The sequence below is a fragment of the Manduca sexta genome, chromosome 26 (genome assembly GCF_014839805.1).
Source record: "Manduca sexta isolate Smith_Timp_Sample1 chromosome 26, JHU_Msex_v1.0, whole genome shotgun sequence".
In the NCBI taxonomy this organism is placed as follows: domain Eukaryota; kingdom Metazoa; phylum Arthropoda; class Insecta; order Lepidoptera; family Sphingidae; genus Manduca; species Manduca sexta.
Genome location: NC_051140.1, coordinates 2,974,020 through 2,998,517, shown reverse-complemented (window position 1 = coordinate 2,998,517; position 24,498 = coordinate 2,974,020). Strand labels below are relative to the sequence as shown.

Here is a 24,498-nt window from a genome sequence, read left to right as displayed (position 1 = left end):
GGTCTCATATGTGGGAGTCTACTTGGGTAGGTACCACCGCAGCGTCTATTTCTGTCGCCAAGCAACAGTGTGTAATCATTGTTGTGTTCCGGTTTGAAGGATATTGTAGCTAGTGTACCTACTGGACATAATAAAACTTACATTTTATGTCTCAGGTTGGCGAGCGCAAAAACAAAAAACAATACTATATAATTCAGTGTTCGATGGTGTTTCTACTGTTTATGGGCGGTCGTATCGCTTACAAGCGAAGGCAAACTCGTCTCGTCATTCAAAAAAAATATGATAAAAATAAGAAAATAATATCATACACTGGTTTATAAGTCTCCATAAATTCGTTTGTAAAATTCATAATTGAAGTAAAATAGTACATAGAACAATAATTCAAATGTCTTTTGTGCCACGACATGTACTACTAAAAGCGGAAATATTAAATGTAATCTCAATGTGTGCGTGAACCTCATGAGACCATGTGAACATTTTTTGTGTTTAGCACATCATGACTATTGAGTGAATAGATGGTCCGAGTAATCGCCTGTAGACTATTGATCGATTCGAAGTATTTTTCTGACGTATATTCATCATGACTCTGAAGGCGATCCATATTTTCATACTAGATAGCGCCGAGGAACATTCTTAGAGATCATCTTTCTTTTCGTTACACAAATATCATACATTTTATGTAATATTGCGTAATAAACTGGACTTACTTAAGATTTAAAACCGCTTTTCTGTGGTCGATCTTCAAGTTGTATGACAATGAATGTTTGTAAATTTTTGTGAATTCAGCACATTTATTAAAAAAGAATTCACCTATGAGATTTTATTTTCTGATATCTTCGTATTTTTCTAAATTTATTTTGAAGAACCCTTACAGACTAATAAGCAAAATAAATATCTTTCAAAATAAATATTGCTGTTTTAAGAATATTTATACTACTACTAGCTTTTGCCCGCGGCTCCGCCCGCGTTATAAAGTTTTCAGACTAAAGTTTTCCGTTATAAAAGTAGTAGTTTCCCGGGAGCCTATGTTCTTCCCGGGGTCTCAGACTGTCTCCATACCAAATTTCATCTTAATACGTTGGGTAGTTTTTGAGTTTAACACGTTCAGGTAGACAGATGCAGCGGGGGACTTTTGTTTTATAATATGTTTTTAGAACATTTTAAGTGGAACAATCCCGTCATACATCATTGTTGCATAATTTTAACCGTTTACGCAGCGAAGGCAATGGAAGCTCTCAAAACTAATAATTTTCCCCGTTTTTGCAACATGTTTCATTACTGCTTCGCTCCTATTGGTCATAACGTGATGATATATAGCCTATAGCACTCCACGAACAAAGGGCTATCCAACGCAAAAAGAATTTTTCAGTTTGGACCGGTAGTTCCTGAGATTAGCCATTACTGCTCCGCTCCTATTGAGTATAGCGTGATGATATATAGCCTATAGCACTCCACGAACCAAGGGCTATCCAACGCAAAAGATTTTTTCAGTTTGGACCGGTAGTTCCTGAGATTAGCCATTACTGCTCCGCTCCTATTGGGTATAGCGTGATGATATATAGCCTATAGCACTCCACGAACAAAGGGCTATCCAATGCAAAAAGAATTTTTCGGATTGGACCGGTAGTTCCTGAGATTAGCGCGTTCAAACAAACAAACAAACAAACAAACAAACAAACAAACTCTTCAGCTTTATATAATAGTATAGAAGTATAGATTAACAACTGAAGTTAGCTAAAATTGAGTTTCTCGAAGCCGACCACTATTTATGTACTATGTATTTTGAGACTATGCAATTTTGTCGCGTTCGCGATTCACTTTCACTTTTGTTGAGTTTCAGAACGCGATATTAGATCCTCCAACGCGCACGCGAATTTGAACTTTATGCAGCGGTAATAAATTACAAATTGACTCTCCATTTTATTTAGAAAACGTTTGTATGGGAAATAGAAAAATGCTGTTTTGAGGATTTTCCCGGCAATTATTCGAATTTTTCTCACCTTTTAAATCTTCCCTAGACCTCCACGAATAATTCAAGACCAAGATAAGATAAATCCGTTCAGCCGTTCTCGAGTTTTAGCGAGACTAACGAACAGCAATTGATTTTTATATATATAGATTTATATTTATACTGGCTAGGGGTAAATTTTTAAGATGTATGGGATTAAAATTTGTGTGCGACTTGAGGCTTAGGAGGCTTGTTACGAACAATTGGAAAGGTGCTCTACTTCGATTTTATTATTTGTTTAATGTGTTCGATGACGGTATTTAATGTTAATAGTAATATAAGATAATATTACCGTACTCACAGGGCGACAATATAAACGGAAAATAAAAGAAATACAATTGAACTTTATTGTCAAGGCCTATTAAACATCTTATTTCTTATCATTCGTGGCTAATCAAAAGATTTGCGGAACGTGGACCATGCTACTCGTGTGCATCGTACTGCTGACGACTCCTAATTGATCAGCATCCTTACCTCGCGAGTCCTTCAATCAATAAGTGGTGGGACATGTTTTTGGGGATGGCGTTTCCTATAAGCCATACGTACTCGTATTCTTTGATGTGTGGAAATATACCAATAGTTACCAAAAAAACTTAAATGAAATATCTATTATTAATTTGTTGAGATTTTTTTGCAATTCATTTAAAAAACAGTACGTGCGAACCGGCTTTATTAGACGTGGGGCGTCGACGCCCAACACCTAACGCCACGTGTCCGCTCCACGTGCTCAGCCTATGGCAACAGCGATTAAAGTTTACAAAAAAAAAAATTACATTAGCATAGATTATAAATAACATAGATACCGAACTCTGTGAGGTCGTCGACGGGTTTATTCTATTTTTAAACTATCATTATGTAGGTGAGAAAAGATTCGCACGCGATCGAGAGCTCGCAGGTAGTGTAGCCAACCGTCGAAGGCTCTCAATTTGTCTATAACAAAGGGTTGTATCCATAAACGAATTTAACTTTTGGGTACGATTTTAAGTAGACATTAAAAAGGATTGAACTACCTAATAAACAAAACCCAAGCTGTTATTTGAGCCCCTGTTCTCAGCTGACTACACTGACTCGGCGCCATTTAACAAACAAAACTTAAATAAAAATCTGTCATGTGCTGACTTAAGATATCAATTGAGGTGGTGTCGACAGCTTAAATAGTGGCGATCTTACGATACCGACTATTTGACCAACACCTCAACTGAAAACATACTTAAGAGTGAACTTGAGTTGCATTTATTAAACCTCTCATAGACTAGCTTAGTTTGAGATCTACTGTACAACAACTTTACTTTGCTTTTTAAATAAGGGTTGTTATATTTTGTACAGTGTTTCGTAAATTAAAGAATAAGTGCTATAACTACCATTCTATACTCTCATGGTACTGGTTACTGGTGGTAGGTCTCTCATATGTGAGAGTCCGCCTGGGTAGGTACCACCGCAATGTTTGTTTCTGCCGCTAAGCAGTGCGTAGTCACTGTTGTGTTTCGGTTGAAGGACATTGTAGCCAGTGTAACTACTGGATATAATGAAATTTAACATCTAACGTCTTAGGATGGAAAGAGAGATGATAGAGATAGATGGAACAATACTTTGTAATTCAAGGTGTTGGATGGTGTTCCTACTGTTTTTGGGCGGTCGTATCGCTTACCATCAGGCGAACGGCAACCTCGTCTCGTCATTCAAAGCAATTATAAAAATACTATCGGTGGTCTACGCTGATATGAGCTATTCACTCTAACGAAGTTAAATATTGTATTTATAGAATCCTAAGTGTGTAGTATGTGGACTTTAATTGAATTAGTAGATTAGTTAAGTTATTGATGGTGTTGCTACTACTTATGGGCGTAGGCTGGTTTTACTATTGGAGAGGGTATTAGAAAAAACGTGCATTGAATGACATTTAAATACATTAAAAAAAATAACATGAGCTCATTATTAAAGTCTAAAACCAATTAATTGTTATTTGAACAAACATTATTTCGGGAAGGGAGGGGCTATAAAACCCTCAACCCCCCCCTGGCTACGTCTATAATTGTATCGTTTAGCAACTTGCAAGCGGCATGCAAGTCTCTCCGTCAACACCAACAGAAAATGTAGAATTAAACATTAAATACTTTATGGCTTCAACGATGACACATTGTCTGTTTCCGCAAATACCGAACGTAACCGAACTGTCCGCGCGTGGAAAACAATTATTGCGTTGTTTTTTAATCGTATATGTTGTAAAAGTATCTTTATTGTTACCGGTATAAGGTTATAAATTATATGTTAGTAGATGTTCTACGTTTTGAAAATTTATTAAGAGCGTTTACGTGCCGCGCGTGAAGTCAACTATAGGTAATTCTTCGCAAAATTCACTCACACAGAGCCGTTGCGTAGCTGTGTGCGTAGAGTTAGCGCGTCGGCTATCTTTATAGTCAGACCAACCAATTTTGATTTTTTCGCTTTAATTATCTAATTGGAATGTAACTTATGATTTATGAATTTATGATAAATGAAGAATTCTATTATTAAATATATAAGAATTCATCATGAAATAGTTTATATGTATCATTTTGTAATTATAAAAAAAAAATAAACATTTTTAACAAATTTTAACGGCAATTTTACAAATTGTTTTTTCACTTTTTAAATGCAAATGCATTTGCATTTAGAAAGTACCCTTTAGTAAAGTGGAGCTCATCATGAAGCCGAAAGATAGGCACCAGAACTCCGTAATCAGACAATAAATCAGGAAAATTACTGTGCTACGATGTTTATAATGGACCACATAATTACTCCATAGATCTGCAGTTTTTAATATTTAGCGTATTGAAAGTTTAAATTAAGTCATTAGAAATTACATATTGGAATTTATATTTTGAGTCAGAAGGTGTATGTAATGGGATGTCATTTTTAGGTGTATAACTAAAAAGTGAGAAATAAAAGACTTCTTGTTTCGGACGGTGGTTATATTTTTGGATAGTTTTTTTTTTTAATAGGTATTGCTATATATCATATCAGAAACGATCACGATGGAGGAAAATGGCGTCAGATTTCTGTAACCACCCCTCCCCCTACCGACTACTGCAGTCGCCCACCTACTAACCACAGAGCGCGCTGGTGCTACCGTGGCCCGCACGATTCTAATAGTTGGCCGCCAATACAGCGGGTACCGCATACAACCGCGCACCCCGCGGGCGTAAAACGAGTTTTGAAATGTGCGTTTAGTCCATTGAAATGTTACAATTTAAGGACCGAATATTGCATTTCTTGGAGGACACAATTTTATTTTTGGGCCATGTGTGGGGGGTCAATAGAAGCTTAACCTCAAGTTTGTGGGGTCGCCACCCTTGTCCTCCGGCCGCCATCTTGGAAAAAGGGGTGAAAACACTTTTTTCGCGATATCTCGGAAACTATACGTCTTACAAAATTTTTGTAAAGCCATACTTAATTTGTAGCAAATTGTTTTGCCTGCAAATATGTTTTTTTTCTCCTTTATCCCCAGATGGTAACTCATACCTTTTCTACCTGCATAACATTCGATAAGTTAAATTTGGTAAGTTCTATGGCAAAGAAAAGAGTTAGGAATAAATAAGTAAAGTTGTACGAATTTAACAAAAAAATTGTAATAATATATTTACAATAAAAAAATCAAAAATAAGTTAAACATTTTGTTTCGACCGGATTCTCATGAGCATTGACGAACCCGGTAAACTTTGGAGCGCTGTAACAGCGTTTTAAATGAATGAAATAAAAAAATATAGGGAACAATTTTCCTCAAAAGATCATTTACAAGTTAGTTCGAGGTAATTTTTTTGTAAATTGTAAAAAAAAAGTTATAGAGCAAAAAAGAAAACTTTTATAAACATTTTCTCACATTTTTGCTTATAACTTCTTTAATTTTTAATTTAGGGCAAAAAGTTATATAAACATATTTGTAGGCAAAACAATTTGCTACAAATTATGACTTTACAAAATTTATGTAAGACGCATAGTTTCTGAGATATCGCGAAAAAAGTGTTTTCACCCCTTTTTCCATGATGGCGGCCAGGGGACAAGGGGGGCGACCTCACAAACTTGAGATTAAGCTTCTATTGACCCCCGACGCATGTTCTAAAAATAAAATTGGGTCCTCTATAAAATAAAAAGCTCATGTAACATTTCAATGGGCTAATTGTTTTTAGCTTAAGGTTCAATTTTTTTCCTTCGAGTAACTATGCTCAAGTGTTTAATGAGTAAAAAAAGCAACAACCATACTACAGACGCATGTTATAACATTAGTACATCAATCTTTTAGCTTTTGCCTAGAAATAGCTTTACTTCCCATTGTGTCTGAAACATAATAATATAATAATAATTTATAGTAACTACTAAAATTATTGTCAATCATTAAAGAAAAAAATATTTTACTTACTAAAGTACTAAGATGTGACAATCACTGTATACACGTGACTATTTTTTCTACGCACAGCAAAGTCCAACTGGAGTCTCGCCGGAGCGACGAGCGATACGTCCTCTCTCTAGAAAGCCTCAAGGCGGACTAATTTGAAACGATTTGCGCGTTGCGTTTTATAGTGGTATTTAAAATATTTATAGAAAAATAACAGAACTAATTTTGTAGAATTTTTAAATTGTATGTTTTTAAGGAGATGTTCTTCTATTATAGTAATCCAATATTATATTCAATTAAGTAAGATATAGTGATAAAAAAAAATCATTTAAATGACCAACATTTTTGAAATTTTCGAATTCTTTGAATTTTTATTTCTCATGAATTAAACATAAAAAGATATTTTTTCTCTACTAACTTTTTTCTTCAGGATCTTTTTAGTTAGATAAAAATAACATATTGTTATGTTCCTTAGTGGTTTAAGATATTTTGAGCTTCGAAATAGACGTTCGAAGCGCAAATTTGAAAACCTCTGTTCAGTAATCATTAAACAATTTACAAATACTCAATAAATCTAAAAATTTTCTCTACTAACTTTTTAGACAACAAAATTTTCTATAATAATTACTAATTCATATGTTTTTAAAATAATGTTTTGATGGATATTATCTCCTTCGAAAAGTGCTGTTTTTGAGACATACGGCGCGCGGATGCGTAAACGCTCTTAAGGCGATACCTCAAGGTCCATTTTCATACATTTTGTTTCGCCTTTAATCTGGGTAACTAAACAAGTATTGGCAAGTAAAGAATTTAAATTCACGTCTAGTTAGTGATTAGTTCTCGCAGTTGAAGAAAAACGTAAAAATAATTAATAATCATGGATATTTCTGCCTTTAAAATTTCGTCATATTAAATTTTAAAGGCCGAAATATCCATGATTATTAATTATTTTTACGTTTTTCTTTCAACTGCGAGAACTAATCACTAACTAGACGTGAATTTAAATTCTTTACTTGCTAATACTTGTTTAGTTACCCAGATTAAAGCCGAAACAAAATGTATGAAAATGGACCTTGAGGTATCGCCTTAATAAATTCCCCGTACATATTTAATTTGTTTTCTAATGTCGCTGTTGTGTTTTAATTTTGTTATTGGTTAATATGAGAAAAAATCGCGTCAATGACTCTCGTTAAGCACTTTTATTACTTAACTAACATTTAAAAACACACATAAATTTAAATAAATAAGTAAATACTGTTCGTATAATACGACCAGTAGCAATTGTACTCTTTATTACGTTTACAAAGTTTATTGCGTCGTTCCGATTTTCGGTACATCAAACCCTCGTAGGGTCCCTTCAGACACACCGCCTCGCTTGATCACTGCTCCGAGCTCTCGCGTGTCTGGAACATGGAATAATAATGTCAAAGCCGGTGTCAACATGATTTGTATTCATGTACACATTAACAACATCTCATGAATAGTCACATTTACCGCACTTCTGGAATGTCGGTCGTCTATCAAAATTAACAGGAAGTGTTCGCATGTAGGTACGTCCACATATTTTTTAACACATATGTGGTTTTTATATTATTTGCCTCTATTATAATTATTTTTCTATTTTTTTAAATTCTTTGGATGACGACACGAGCTTTCTATTAGCCTGATGGTAAGCGATACGACCGCCCATAAACAATAGAAAACACCATGCAATATCTTGAATTACAAAGTATTGTTTAGTATTCCATTGTGCTCGCCATCCTGTGACATGAGATGTTAAATCTCATTATGTCCAGTAGTTACACTGGCTACAATGTCCTTTAAACTGGAACACAACAGTGACTGCACACTGCTGCTTGGCGGCAGAAATTGATATTGCGGTGGTACCTACCCAGCCGGACTCTCACATATGAGAGACCAGTAAAAACTAATATTACTAAAGACTGTATCCATTACCTAGACCTATGAGGAGTTGTCTGAAAAAGAACAAACTCACGTTCATCTAATACTGGCTGAAGTGGGAAGATTTACATCGCCAGATCCTAATTTGTGAATGTGTTCCGCATTATGTTTTTCTGTGACCGCCAAATTTATATTTTCTATGAGTGATAGGAGATGGAGAAACTAGTCAGTCTAATAGATCTGGGACAGCTGTACGACTCTCGCTGTGGCTGGTGAACTAATGAGCTTTGTAAGTCGGTAAGCGACCGGACTCTACGATCAATATACACCGTCTGGATATTACATTTGCAGCGGCTATCAATGTCTTCTACAGTTTTACACCACTCACACTTTCAGTTATCAAATAAATTGTACTATGTAGTATGATTATGGTCTCTACCAGGACGCTTTGTAACCAGTATTTAATCTAATCAGTGAAGTATTTGACTATAAAATCATATTAAACGCAAGAAAGAAATAATAAAAGGAACATCCTATTCCAAGTATACTTTTATATTCCGTCTAATATTTAATTCAACGAATAACTTTTACGATGATTGTGTAATAAGTCCCTAATTGATATGAACGTTTGTGTCAAGTGTGGTGTGCAAGTGTGTGTATAACGACCAAGCTCCTTAAATAAAGATTAAAAAAAAAAAAAAAAAATGTGTGTGCTCTTCGTATTTGGTTGTATTCGCGCAAAATCATCGATATATATGTACTACGTATTAGATTTGGCGTTCCGAACATTCACTGTGTTCAACTGAATTGAACGACAATCCATTCCAACTGACTTTAGTATGGTCAATATTGACAGGTTCTTGTGTACGGAGTGGCGCTCATAATATAAGAACTCGAGTCTTAGTGTTAACCTGGATTTAAATAAAAAATATTAGTCAAATAAGTAAAATGATTTGTTGTGTTAATCAGGTGTACATTTCCCGTTTCGTTGCTAATTAAGTTTTTTAAGAGTTAATTTTTGTCAGTACAGTTGAATTAGGTAAACGTACAAAATTTAGAAATTGATTCGAGATGTTTGACTAGAAAGTGCAAACATGATATGCATATTGAATAGGTAAGATTGTAGCTGGGAGAAAAAAAAAATACGGACTTTAAGTAACTATATACATAGTGGTTTAATCTTTAATATTTATTCCAGTTCAGTGTTCTATAAGTTTGAACTATTCTGGGGGGCCTGACTGATCATGCTGAAGGCACAACTAGGTTTGGTTTATTTTTATCGGACCCCGCAGTCTATACCGGAGGAAACCAGCGCTACTGCGATACTGATACTAACTGCGGGATACTGGAATCCCCCGGCTAGGTGACTGACACTGCTGTTGACCCTGGAAACAAGGTTGGAAGGGGATATTTGGGGAAGGAGAAGGAACTATCTTAGGATGGGTTGGCCAGGAAATGTTCGCCAGCGCCCATAGGCCTCAATGTGAATTGGCAACCATGAGGTATACACACTTAACTGTGCGCATAGGGCCGGGACAAATGTCACCATGTGCATAGTGTGGAGATTGAGAATTAGGCATGTTTATATCATAATAAAATAATACTGAAACGAACATAAGTATATTTAATATTTTTTTTGTGTTACCTACCTCGACACAGGCGGTAAAAACTCACGCTACGTTACGGGACAGCGAATCAATATGTATAACGACTTGGGAAATAAAATAATACTATGGATAAAGAACACTTTGCATATCATTAGGAGTTTTATATTTAGCGCGGTTTAGAAAATCATTGCCCTCGTCTAAATATAGACACATTATTATTATTTATACATTCAATGTGTTTTCGCTTATAACATAATTAGCGGAAGCCCCAAATGGGGTTATCGACATCGCATTGGACAGGCTCCACATAGTAGCACATGGACTTCACACAAATGAGCCTCAACATATCATACAGCGATCAAGTCCTCGGAGTAAGTTTAATTTATTAATCTATATATATAAAAGAAAGTTGTGTTAGTTACACTATTTATAACTCAAGTACGGCTGAACCGATTTGGCTGAAAATTGGTAGCTTAGAACCAGGAGACGGACATAGGATACTTTTTATCCTGTTCCCACGGGAACGGGACGTGACATACAATGTGGTATAACGAAACGAAATTTGGTATGAAGATAGTTTAAGACCCTGGGAAGGTTGTAGGCTACTATCCCGGGAAAATATATAGTGGGACTTTTATCCCGGAAAACACATTCATGCGGGGCAAGCCGCGAGCAAAACCTAGTATAATATAATCTATCAATTATTACATTTTTATCGATTATATATTTACTCTTTTTTATGTTTTGTCCGGTACCTTCTCTCGTTTTGTAACCTTTTTTAGTTTCTGCATCACCTAAAGTATGACTGGTAGAAAATGTCTTCGCTATTAAATCCGCCTTCATGCTCTTTCTATATAAAGTATAATAAATAAATAAAACTCCTACATGCTCTGATGGCAACATTTTTCTTACGGTGCGAAACCAGTAAGTGCGTTCAAGTAATGTAGGGGAAGTATCCGGCTATGAAACAATTAGTTCATACTAATTATAACATTAAAGCTGATGGTGTCATGTAATTTAATTGTATTTCTACATATCAGAAACAAAATAACCTCCACGAATATTCAGGTGTTTGCTCAACAGATTTTAATATGAAGACTAGAGTAGTGACGTCACCGATGACGCGACATGCGGCACCGCCAGTTGAGAGCAATTGAAATTTTGAGCTGTCCACTCGCGAACTCTTGACACCGTTTCAAGCATTAACTATTAGGCTCCGGCCACACACAGCCGCGCCAACTTTGGTTGGGCTGAGTAATGTCAACATAAAAAAATATCGGCGCTTACACATCACGCACGACGACCACTCTACCTCCTGTCCCTACAGGCATGTTAGTACATTAAGATATCCGCAAATGTTAAGCATACTGACGCAGCCCCACCAATGTCTGCGTGGTTATGTGGCCAAAGCTTAAAAATATAAATTATGCGTGTGACATGCCGTTAGTGTGCGCAAAATATGAGAGCGAGCGAGACGACAACAAAGGCATTATGTTAGCACGGCTAGTGCGTTTAAAATATTTAAAATTAAAAGTAAAAGCTCGTCGTGATTGGTTGAAATCTAGCCTCGTGGTGCATTTGTTGCCACCTACAACGGTTTTTGCAACTGTATACTAATTAAAACTGGATTCATAATATAAAATTATACCCAATCATATTTGGGCAATTATAATGAGTGGAATATTTTTCACAAGGCCGCGATTTTGCGAGTAACTAATGTGATACCTATTTTTGTTCAACAAACGACAACAACTTTAGAAACTGCTCTTGGCGTATAGGTTTTCCCAGGTATACTTACACACAATTGGTTGAATAGAAATTGCCTATTTGGAATTAAAGGCGTGTTGAGTGATGAGCTATGGTGTTGTTTGTTACTGAATTATTGCACCATATTATATCAATATCCCCAGAATTATTCCCAGTAGAGTCTTTTCTGTAAAAAAACCCATGTAGCAAGCAGTTGCGTGTGAAAAAGTTGGGTGTAGTACGGTTCGTAGTCGCGAGCTGATTAACGCAGAATTGATTCATTTTATCTTGATCCCTAGATCGGGCCTAAAAGGGTAGATACCAGATGATACTGGAGTGGTGAATTTCTTTCACGATGAAATTAGAATTTTAAATGATGACTCTACCTGGGAATTTGATTAAGGGTTTTGTTGTAACCGACGAATTCTCGATCATTGCATATTAATCCAAGCGCAGACCGTCTCATTATGTCGCCCCCTTACTCGATAGTAAACTTCTTACTACCTTTAATGATTGTATTCAAATAAGTGTTGTGTGATGTTGCAGAGCGGTTCTGCGACGTGACGCTGTACTGCTCGCCGAGCTTCGCGACGCAGGTGTCCAACAAGGAGCCCGTCGACCCGCAGAACATACGAGGCGTCTCGCTCAGAGCGCACAGGTCAGTGCAATGCTCACTAGACATTCAGATATCAAATATATGGAATAGTGAGCACCATTCTATCATCATTCTTCTGTTTCTGTTAATATAATTTACACCAAATAGAAATGTGGTATTAAATTCCGACGTGCAAAAACAACCCTGTGAACACTACAATAACTATTAATTCGCAACACCGCAGAATACGGAAAGAATTATATTCTAAGCGCAAAACTGCGGACGAAAATGATTTATAAATTCTTCCGACAAACTTCAAACATCAACGAAACTCACAACATTCTTTTGAACGTAGGTATTTTACGTTTCGGTATCTGCTATACACTTCGTATTGTATGCGCACCAAGCCGCCACATGTCCTGGATGGCCTTCAGGGAACCGATTGCTTTTTTGCCTTTTTATATGAGTCAATTTTATGAGTGACTCCGCCAGTCGGAGCCGTCAAAAATTTATATGTTTTTTGACAAGAAAATATACTCGATTCTACTGACATTCAATAATCTGACCAGTTTTCTAGGGACAAAGATATGAATTTTGTATTGGAGAAACAGGATTTGCTCCTTTGCTTACTTTACCAGGAGTACATGCGCGATGGTAATTTTGCCTAAATAATTTTGTATACCATGGGTTCAGCAAAGCAGGTGTTCTGTGCTCAGACTGCCAAGTCTAATGCAGTGAGAAGCAAGTTATAGTGAATCGTCAACAATTCATGTCATGACAAATGCATGGAGGTCCCCAGCATCGTGGATAAATAACCGTCATAGCGATTGCTTCTAATTTGAATTGTTTTAACTATAAAAATACAGTTACTATCTGTTTTCCAGTAGTTATTTGCCGGAGCCAAGGCGAACATAAAATATAGCTTCTGTGAAATTGATTACAGTCGTTTTTCTTTGATTTCTCTCTCGTTTCTATACAACTTCCTAGATACATATACAACTGTAACTTTAAACGTAAATATAAATGCAGAATTTGTAATCTTGAGACTTATTTGTTTCACGTTACTTTGGCTGTCTTAATGTCTAGGAAATAAAATATCATGTTATAGAAAATAATAGATTATTGTAGGGAAATGATATCAATTATCTTTGAAACTGCAACGACAGAGTTGAATTTGTGGATTTTAATGCATTGAATGTATGCATTGTGTAGAGATGTATTCTGCTTCCAATTGTTGAAATTCCGTAACTTCTCGCGCGCTGTTTTATGTGCCGTGGGTTTCGTTAATCAAATATTGAGGAAGCTGATTCATTGGATCCACTTTAACCAGTTTGCATCAGTTTACGTTCTTCCGTCTCCGGTTATTCCTTAACACCTGATCGATGGCTTATAAACTTTAATTTAAAAGCGTGGAAAGGCTATTGTTGATCGATCGAAGTCTCCGATGATTCCTTAACACCTGATCGATGGCTTATATACCTTAATTTGCTAGCACGGATACGCTAATGTTGGCCGATCGAACATCAAGAAAAAGTTCACGTCTGCCTGTAGATATAGGTATATTAGGGTATTAATAAAGAAACTTCTGTAAATGTTACCAAAATATTACAAATTACTTCATGCTTAATACATGGTTAGATTTATAAGGCTAACTTTATTTGAACTGGAAAATAACCGAACCGAACGAACCGGTTAAAACATCACAATTAACTAAAGGTTAAACAAATTACATTACAATTTTAGAAGTAGGTATGTAAATGAATTCCAGTTTTTGGGTGGTAATTCCTGCAGACAGGCAAAAAATTAAGCGAGATTGAATAGAAGTGTCTAAATTACCCACAGGAAAAACTATTTAACGTGTAATCATTCTCACATCACACACAGACAATTCGCGGTTATTTTTTATCATATTTTTGTTTTTCAAACTGATTTAACGAAAGAATTACGTTTAAAGCTGGTAGCTAGTCTCGGGAAGCGTTATTATTATTGGATTCTGAACTAGTCGACGAGAAGAATGAAGTTCTTTAATTTATAATTGTAATGAAAATTGTGAATATGAGTGACTATATCTGCCTTTTATCTATTATGAGAAGCTATACGCGTTCTCAAGTGAGGAAAGCTTAACGAAGGCGCTCGGAAGTCAAAGAGGAGTTAGGACTTATGGCATTTCTCGGTAGAGGTAAGGCGGCTATTTCAAATTGTAAAGATTGCCTTTTATTTTTAAAATAACTGAATCTGAATGATCACCTATGTATGTACAACTTGCATTTTTTTGATTTACTCATTGGCCGTATATTTATGATGTTCCGTATTTAATTCAGCCTCAGACTGCCATCGATCTAGTCTGGGACCAAAATAGGTCGTGTCGGAAACTGGGTGACCTGGATACGGCACGGATTAAACATATGAAACATTTTAATGTATGCCTCCTTTTTTCGCAACCGCATCGATGAATTTGACTGATGTTGCGATGTCGTTATCAAATATGTCTTGGGAAGTGTGACTACAAAGCGCATTACGCTACTACAAAATAAGCCCTGGTTCGTTTGTGAATCTTACTTTTTTATGCTATGGTATATCGCAATCAGATAGAACATGTTAACAGTAATTGCATCTGATTTCCAACCCCTTTTATTACCTGTTTTTGACTCTTCTTTTCTCCTAGTTAACTAAACTAAGTCAAACCAAAGGTTGTTAGTAAGAAATCGTTGATTGCGATAAGACCTCTATCTGTACTTCTTCTAGCCTTGCCTTAAATTTTATATTTATTTCTTATGTTTACGCGAATGTCCGACATTAAAATTAAACTATTTTTCTATTTTATCGCGGTTTTTTTTTATATTTTAGTTTTCTCCCGACGCGACGTTTCATGGTCACGGGGGGACATGAAGGCTGCAAAATCTTCCAAACATCGGGAGAAAACTAATAAATAAAAAAAATAAACCGCGATAAAATCGAAAAATAGTTTAATTTTAAGGTTTTAAATTTTTATTTAAAAGGTACAATAAATAGTTCAACATAAATATCAGTAGTCAGTACACTATCGAAATTATAGTCCTCCGTTACAGATCAAATTATGCATGCTGGTGGAAGCAATAATCCAGGACAAATATTTTATTCTGATACGTATAATCTGTTTAAGAGCCAAAGCTTATGTATATAGTGATAATTTAATTCATTATTAACATTGAAATAAACCACTGGACCTAATTAGGTCGCTATATAATTCTATACTATGGGTTTCCTCTAGTTAATTGAGAGCATCGCGATATCTTCAAAATATAAGGTATTTTGAACATTGGCACTGTTCAAATAGTAAATTTTTTTTTACTTAAATTCAACCGATCTTCATTGCGTATTGCGTTGCAATTGGCCTTCGAGGTCTTTACAATACAACATGTTATGCAAAATTTCCAAACGAATTTAAACTAATACTGATTGGTTTGTTTGTTTCATTAAATATGTTTTTAGTATGACCAAAATTTGGGTAAATTAACATGTGGCTAAGTAATGTGGTCACTAATGTCGGATATTCATCATATTCCCTTCGCGTGAAATGTCGAACCTACTGTTGCATTTTGTGCTATCCGTTGAAGTGCTGAAGGCCGCTTGCCAATCATCATTATCTCAGGGACGATTTGTGACTCACGTGTTACTCCGACGTACTCAGTAAGGGCATCAGAGAGCACTTACCGTCAGATACACCACTTGCTCGTTAACCAGCAATAAGCTGTCATTTGTCCTATACGTATAAAAACAACTTCGTTTTTATAAATTATCAGATAGTAGCATTCAGTCATAATAATATGTATATTCAGTTGAGTTTTAAGCCTAGATGTCGATGCTCTGACCACGCTCGTATTGATTGTATCTCAGTGCGAACCGAGCTATACGGAGACAAACAAAATTATGGCTTTTTTTGATAGTCATAATTTTGACCAATAATCGACTTCCAATAAACAGAGAAGCAATTTTTTGGTGGTCCTCATTCTGGGATTAAAACTCAAAATCGAATAATGAAGTAATGAGACGAATAACAAGGTATCAGATTTTTTAATTTATAACTTAACATATCCATTCGGGCGTAAACTAGTCTAGGTTAATGAATTTGTTTTCAAAGTATGATTTATGGCCAACTAAAGCTTAATAGATTTTGTTAATATGTTTTAATGTCCAGTTTGGTGCACATTGTACTAGTTGTATTATTTGGTTGCAGAGTGGTGCTGGCGGCATGCTCGGAGCTGCTGGGCGCGTTGCTGGGCGCGCACGAGGCGCACGGAGAGCCCGTGCTGGTGATCGACGGCGCCGAGCCGCGCCACCTCAAGGCGCTGCTCGACTACATGTACACCGGGGAGATGAACGTGCACCACGTGAGTACCACAACTAGTCAACTTAATGACTATATACGCCCAAGTTTTTCTTACAGCTGTAGGACGACGCTTGGTAATAACTGTCATTATTGCTTATAACCAGCTGCAAAACCTCTCAGGACTGTGTCTAAAGCTCTGTACATCTGACTGTTCTTGTCATCCGGATCTTTGACCACTATTTCATTGTAATTCTTGGAACAATAAGTACTCTTTTTATATCTTACCAATTGCTAAATTATATTTAGTGTGAACTCAGTAAAGGTGCACACTCAGCACTCGACTAGTATTTTTGTTATAAGTAGCGGTATTGATTGTGCTCGCGGCTGCCGCTGCAACTGCCGTGTCGGCCGTTTGATTATAAATTTTAATGCTTTCACACAGCCCTGACAGTGATTGTACTGTGACCAATTGTAGAAGGCCCGTCAACTGAATTCCAACAATTTATACTGAGTGGAAAATGCGGCGCAAATAGTTTTGATTAACATTAAACTGACGCTCGGAATGCTATTTTACTTTGAGGTATTCAAACGAGTCTATAATTTGCCATGCTTCACTCACAACAATTACCAATGATGTTTAGTTGAGCGTAGTCTTGTATACGTTGTAGGTTTCAATAAAATATACAATCTGTACAATAAACATACAAGGCTAATTTTGTCACAAAAACTTAGTTTCACGACCTTTTTGGCTATTTATTTGAAGTGTTGTGCTAGAATTGTCATGGAATTCAATGATTAGGTATTGGTAAAGACTTTCCAAGCTCAAAACATCAGATTAGTTTCAAATAATTCAACTTTAAATTAATGTCCCGAAACAGTTTTTTACCTAACACTTGCGCTGGCAACACGGACTACAGAGTTATTTTAAATTAAAACTTGTGCAAGGAACGCTCCCAACGGGCTACCTGCGCGTTGATAATTCAGTAGCTTGTACGTACCTATTGGCTGTCACTCATAACATAATGTTGTCGACAGTCGCAACTAGCGAGCTTGCTGAAGACGGCCGAGGAGCTGCGCATAAAGGGCCTCACGGACATACGGTGGAACAACAAGGACGAGCCGCCTGATTCCGACGCAGGTGGGTGGACACTCGTCTGAAATATATGCCGTTGTACTGTGTACAGAGGATGCTTCACAAATATTTCTATCGAATCTCAGCTTTCCGATCAAGGCAATTATTGTTGCTATTCTAAAATCAACCATTCAGTGAGATTCTAGTACTCATGGTTTACTTCCATCTCGAACGATTCAAGTATTTTTTTTTATTGATATCTTGTATTACACAGTTTAGTGTTGAGCCAAAAAATTTTAGTCGATTATTTTATGTGATTTATAAATTATAATTTCGGGATATAAAAACCCTTGTCCACGTCCAATATAGGAGATAGTAGACCGCCATAGCAATGTTATTTGCATATAAATGAAAAGATATAGCATTTTTCTTCCCAGGTGTGGTTGCTACAGCAACAGCGACCGCCACTGCGACTGCGACGGCGGCTGCTACCGCCACTGCGACCACCACAGCGACAAGTGAGAAACTACCGGAGAAACAGGAGAAGCATCCAGACAAGAGCGCTGAGAAGGCGGTGGCGAAGCAACCCTTGCCGAAGCAGCCGTCGCCGCGGCTCGGCGCCGACCCCTCAGAGTTGCGCACTTATATTAAGAAAGAGAATGAACCAGAGAAGCACGAGAAGTTCAATGTTAACGGTATGGGTTTATTTTTGGTCCCGATATTTCCGAGAGACTACGACGTTCTAATGGTAACTAGTACGCACTCCACACGATGTCGACCTTCAAGCGAGAGTGATACATACCGCTGCTCTAGCCGTGTCCTACAAATAGCGCTAGATACATATTTCATGGTATATTTCATAAAATAAATACAATAATAATAATCTGTTTGTGAATTTGGGATTCTGAGTATCTTTCATCAAAGAGAAATAAATGTAATAATCCATAATACTAATTACACATTTATTTTATGTGTTGTTGCAGGAGGACCACCGCCACTTATAAAACTGCCTACAAAAGACAAACTCAGCCCACTAAAGAGAGAAAATTCAGATTCGTAAGTTTGTTTAATTATTTTCAAGGTTGTGTATCATTGAAATGTGTGCAAAATTATGATATTGGAATAGGTCGCACTCAATATCTTCATAGCTGTGTGTAGCCGAAACACTTTCCCGTGATCGCCACGAGGTAATTAAGTAAATTTCGTTCTCTGTTGCAGCGACAGCCCGAGCCCGAAGCGGCAGCGCGTGCCGAGCGGCACCGACCACACCGACGACGAGGCGCTCAGCACGCCCAAAACGTAACTACACCTTTATACACGCCGTAAGGGGCCGCTTCGGCAAGCACCAGCTCATAGTGCTAGTGATCCCTGAAGTGAAGGGCTTGTACAAACACACATGACTTTGTTTTAGGGGCTCGCAACCCTTGAACCCGAATAATAACATTTTACTAATGAATGGAACAGCGCACTCCGCTCGTGCTAGGTCGTTGACCCTGCGCGTCAGCTGATTGGTACTTGTTTTACATTGAATTGCGTATTCTTTAAATTGTTTATTTACGTTTGCGTAATATTTTATGTAACTATTTATACATTATGCTGCATAAAATGTAAGGAAATCATTTGTAATTTAATTATTATTCGCAGGCGATTTATTGAGTGTCAGGAATCACCAGCATTATAACCTGTCTTAATTTTAGACAGTTTATAGTTTAGACTCTATGCACAACATCAATAATTTTAATGCTTGTGCATTTTAATAATTATATCTTTTAAACTATAAATTATTTAAATCTATAAATAAAAAAATAATAATAACAATGGGAACCTAGGGGTTGTGTTAATTTTGGGAAGATGATGTAATTTGTAATTCTCTAAAAACAAGTTATTAAGTTTTTAACGGTATAGTTAGCTCGGTGCCGTCAGTATGTATTGAGGACTGTGTTTGTTGCAGGGAAAGAGATCTGGAATGGCAACACGGGAACATGGTGAGTAGTACTACAGATAGTACGCATAATTTAAATCTATACTATATTTACACATAAAAATTAAGTCGTAGATTTATCTTGTCTGAACATTACGTTTTTCGATATGGCGATAGCCTCGTCCCGCACCATGACACAGAATACACATGGCGGAATGTGGCTGCACCATTTGCGCCTCTGCCTACCCTTTTAGAGACAAAACGCGCTAATTTGTGTGTATATTATTTGAAATCTTAGATCAATATGTTCAGCGTGTGTCATTGTCTGTTACAATGTAGCGTCGTGTTGTATCGCCGCAGGACATAACGGCGGAGCGCGTGGTGGGGTGGGGCATGGGCGAGGCGGAGGCGGAGGAGTCCTCGCGCGACGCCTCCGACGACGACTGGGCCGACGCGCCCGCCGACATCGGCTCCTTCCTGCACACGAAGCTGCGAGTGGACGGCGACAACAGCGCCGGTGCGTACCACCCCTCACACTGTGCCGTGTCCACGGGTCAGTAGCCGCATGCGTAGAACGAGGACCGGCAAGTGTCTAGACACTGTCCCTGGCGTCGGGATCCCTCTCGGTCGGCGTGTGCCGGGGTGTCGGTGTCGCGTGGCCAGGCGTGAGTTGATGTTTGTATGTATGTGTGGCGCAGACGAGGAGTCCAACGACAGCGGCGCGGGCCCGGCGTGCCGCTCCACCGCCGCGTCCTCGTCCTCGTCGGCGGCCGCCTCCTGCGACAAGCCCGACGCCGCGCATGCGCCCGCCGCACTACACTGCAAACGTGAGTTATGTACGGACCGCTTCTCTATACTCACTCCGTGTTCACCGTGTCTGTCCGCCGCATTACAATACCATTCTGCTTGTTGTTACCCACATCTGGTGATTTGTTATTAAATACGTATATCTGATGCTAACCATCTCCAAGTGCTTTTGTCCATTTCCTCCAATATTTATTTAATGGAATGGTTTAATTTAATGTAGGCGATATTCTACACTGTTTGTACCTGGTTCAAATAAATCGCATTTTTTTTGTTTACGATGCACATCCTTCGTGTCAGCCCAGAGCACGCGAAAGCGAGCCGTAATGATATCCATAGTGAATGTTGTTGCAGCTACAGTGGGTCCGAAGTCGGGCCCGACGGACCCTCGGTTCACGGACGTGGTGAAGCTCAGCGACTACCTACAGCACGGCAGGCGTCCGCAGTTCTGGGAGGAACAATATGTCAAACGAGTATGTTGCTGTCTCTTATCTTTATATTGTAAATACGGTCATTTATAAAGGGTATGGACTGATATCTTCGGATCAATCGCGAAAGCAATTCAATAGGAAATCGAATTTGACAACAATCACATGTTTGATTGTGTATTTTATATATCAGGAGTTATCAAAGAATTGTATTGGTGTGTGCAGGTGATGGAGGCAGTACGGTTAAAGGAGTTGGAGATGAAGCAGGCGGCGGAGATCCTCGGCGTGAGCTACGGCACGCTGTACGGCAGGTACCGCGACGTGTACGGCTGCATCAACAGGCCCTACAGGTGAGCGCACGCGCCGCGACACCAGGGTAGTCCGTCGCCTTGTCAAGGGACCGCGCGTTGCATGTTCATAAACATCATGTGAAGAGCGTGGCTCTACCACGTTGTTAACAGTTTGCTCGATGGTTATTATGTGTGCAGGGCGGTGCGTGATTTCTGGCAGGCGAAGGGTCCTTCGGAAGTGATGGAGCGGCTGCAGCGCGGCGACCTCTCGCTCGACGCGGCCGCGCGCGCGCTCGGCGTCACCATCGCCAACCTCGCCGCGCACGTCGCAGACTTCGGACACGCGCCAGGTACGCGCACCGACACTACACACTACACTACACTACACTACACTACACTCGGCGGTGCTGGAGCGGCTGCAGCGCGGCGACCTTTCGCTCGACGCGGCCGCGCGCGCGCTCGGCGTCACCATCGCCAACCTCGCCGCGCACGTCGCAGACTTCGGACACGCGCCAGGTACGCGCACCGACACTACACACTACACTACACTACACTACACTACACTCGGCGGTGCTGGAGCGGCTGCAGCGCGGCGACCTCTCGCTCGACGCGGCCGCGCGCGCGCTCGGCGTCACCATCGCCAACCTCGCCGCGCACGTCGCAGACTTCGGACACGCGCCAGGTACGCGCACCGACACTACACACTACACTACACTACACTACACTACACTCGGCGGTGCTGGAGCGGCTGCAGCGCGGCGACCTTTCGCTCGACGCGGCCGCGCGCGCGCTCGGCGTCACCATCGCCAACCTCGCCGCGCACGTCGCAGACTTCGGACACGCGCCAGGTACGCGCACCGACACTACACACTACACTACACTACACTACACTCGGCGGTGCTGGAGCGGCTGCAGCGCGGCGACCTCTCGCATCGACGCGGCCGCGCGCGCGCTCGGCGTCACCATCGCCAACCTCGCCGCGCACGTCGCAGACTTCGGACACGCGCCAGGTACGCGCACCGACACTACACACTACACTACACTACACTACACTACACTCGGCGGTGCTGGAGCGGCTGCAGCGCGGCGACCTCTCGCTCGACGCGGCCGCGCGCGCGCTCGGCGTCACCATCGCCAACCTCGCCGCGCACGTCGCAGACTTCGGACACGCGCCAGGTACGCGCACCGACACTACACACTACACTACACTACACTACACTACACTCGGCGGTGCTGGAGCGGCTGCAGCGCGGCGACCTCTCGCTCGACGCGGCCGCGCGCGCTCGGCGTCACCATCGCCAACCTCGCCGCGCACGTCGCAGACTTCGGACACGCGCCAGGTACGCGCACCGACACTACACACTACACTACACTACACTACACTACACTCGGCGGTGCTGGAGCGGCTGCAGCGCGGCGACCTCTCGCTCGAACGCGGCCGCGCGCGCGCTCGGCGTCACCATCGCCAACCTCGCCGCGCACGTCGCAGACTTCGGACACGCGCCAGGTACGCGCACCGACACTACACACTACACTACACTACACTACACTACACTCGGCGGTGCTGGAGCGGCTGCAGCGCGGCGACCTCTCGCTCGACGCGGCCGCGCGCGCGCTCGGCGTCACCATCGCCAACCTCGCCGCGCACGTCGCAGACTTCGGACACGCGCCAGGTACGCGCACCGACACTACACACTACACTACACTACACTACACTACACTCGGCGGTGCTGGAGCGGCTGCAGCGCGGCGACCTTTCGCTCGACGCGGCCGCGCGCGCGCTCGGCGTCACCATCGCCAACCTCGCCGCGCACGTCGCAGACTTCGGACACGCGCCAGGTACGCGCACCGACACTACACACTACACTACACTACACTACACTACACTCGGCGGTGCTGGAGCGGCTGCAGCGCGGCGACCTCTCGCTCGACGCGGCCGCGGGTGGCTGCTGATTAGCGGTAGAAATAAACATTGCGGTAATACCTACTTAGACGGCCTCTCGCATGTGAAAGACCTGCCATTAGTAAAGCACACAGTAAATACACTTGTTATTGCTATAATCATGTTTTATTTTATAATGATTACTATCCAGCGTTATTTATGCCTATGGTCAATATTGCAGTACTCTGACTGTTAACTCCCTATCTCATTTACTGACGCGTTTTTGTGTGCACAGAGTTCGAGCCAATCCCGATTGAGGTGGACCCGTCGCTGAAAGTGCGCTCGCGCACGTACAGCTCGGACGCACTCGCGCTCACTAAGCCCGCTCGTAAACCTCCGCCGCTACCGATGGACAAGGTGACTAGAGACCTCACGCGTTATGCTTACCGTTCCACTTACATAAAATATTAATATTACATTTGAATAATTAATGTGAAAAAATTAACCTTTTTAGAAAAGCCTAATCTATTGAGAAAAAAAACGTGAGTAAAATAGTGTCTGATACAGTAACAACTATAATATTGCAGCCAGTGAAGAAGGTGTTGGTGGGCAGTATCCTGGACGAGGACCCGATCCCGGCGACGTTGATCACCACGCACGACGGCAAGACGTACAACGCGCCGCCGCACACCACCGCCGCCTCCACCACCTGTGAGCATCTCACTACTTTAAATTAAACTGAGGATTTACTTTTCGCTAGCAGTGTCCGTGACTTCGTTTGTCTGGACTTAAATCTACTCTCACTCACCTATATTATATAGATATTGAATGTAATGAGTGGCTTTCGCTAAACATTACGCTTACAAACTAACGAACAAACAAACCGACAACGGCGACCTGAATTCATATACTTACTTAGCAATGGATATATAATGAGTCTCTGCTATTACATGTATAACGATATGTATTTTGCTCTCTAAACTTAGGATCACATTGTTTTTATGCTGAAATTCAATTACAACCATAGTTTATGCTACTATTGTAACTTATCGTGTGCAGCTGGTAAGTGGCCGACGATCCGTGTGGCGAGCATCGATAGTTTGCGCGGCGGAGACACGACGGCGACGGTTGCGAGCGCTGCGCCGCCGCCCGCGGGGGCTGCGGGGGGCGGCGGCGGCGCGGGGGGCGCCAGTGCAGGCGGCGCGGGGGCCGCGGTGGGCACGGGGGGCGCGGGGGGCACGTCGCCTTCACAGCTGATGCGCACGCGCCCCGACCTCACCATCGTGGCGGCGCGCAAGCCCGAGCACAAGCGGGACGAGGACACGTGATCGCCGCACTAACGCCACTCCTGCAAGCTACAGGTATTACTTATTGTTTGTAGTACTGGCCATGATCAATAAGATCGCCCATAATACCAGTGCAGGTGATTTCAAATAAACTAACAATAACACTTGTAACTACATTTTTTGAGTTATCGACCAACGAGAACTATCACATTGCTGTTATAGTTGTAACCACAATCGGTTAAGTCGCGGTTTTTCTATTAAAAACATTATATTTCG

The 24,498-nt window shown here is 40.5% G+C and overlaps 1 protein-coding gene across 6 annotated transcripts in view; it reads left to right on the top strand.

Annotated features, from left to right (window-relative positions):
- The window catches only part of LOC115449324 (protein tramtrack, alpha isoform), a 72,134-nt gene that overhangs the window by 41,356 nt on the left and 6,280 nt on the right, over nucleotides 1–24,498 (top strand). For 4 of the 6 annotated variants that reach the window (XM_037443356.1, XM_037443355.1, XM_037443353.1 and 1 more), the window contains 15 exons: nucleotides 12,182–12,293; nucleotides 16,447–16,600; nucleotides 17,575–17,677; nucleotides 18,049–18,306; nucleotides 18,595–18,667; nucleotides 18,830–18,910; nucleotides 19,563–19,596; nucleotides 19,893–20,049; nucleotides 20,231–20,368; nucleotides 20,691–20,809; nucleotides 20,990–21,114; nucleotides 21,253–21,404; nucleotides 23,232–23,353; nucleotides 23,524–23,647; nucleotides 23,996–24,297. In XM_037443356.1, the coding sequence (XP_037299253.1) occupies nucleotides 12,182–12,293; nucleotides 16,447–16,600; nucleotides 17,575–17,677; nucleotides 18,049–18,306; nucleotides 18,595–18,667; nucleotides 18,830–18,910; nucleotides 19,563–19,596; nucleotides 19,893–20,049; nucleotides 20,231–20,368; nucleotides 20,691–20,809; nucleotides 20,990–21,114; nucleotides 21,253–21,404; nucleotides 23,232–23,353; nucleotides 23,524–23,647; nucleotides 23,996–24,264 (2,021 nt within the window). In that variant the 3' untranslated portion in view covers nucleotides 24,265–24,297. The remainder of the gene's footprint in view (nucleotides 1–12,181; nucleotides 12,294–16,446; nucleotides 16,601–17,574; nucleotides 17,678–18,048; nucleotides 18,307–18,594; nucleotides 18,668–18,829; nucleotides 18,911–19,562; nucleotides 19,597–19,892; nucleotides 20,050–20,230; nucleotides 20,369–20,690; nucleotides 20,810–20,989; nucleotides 21,115–21,252; nucleotides 21,405–23,231; nucleotides 23,354–23,523; nucleotides 23,648–23,995; nucleotides 24,298–24,498) is intronic. The other 2 variants (XM_037443358.1, XM_037443359.1) reach the window with 2 other exon arrangements.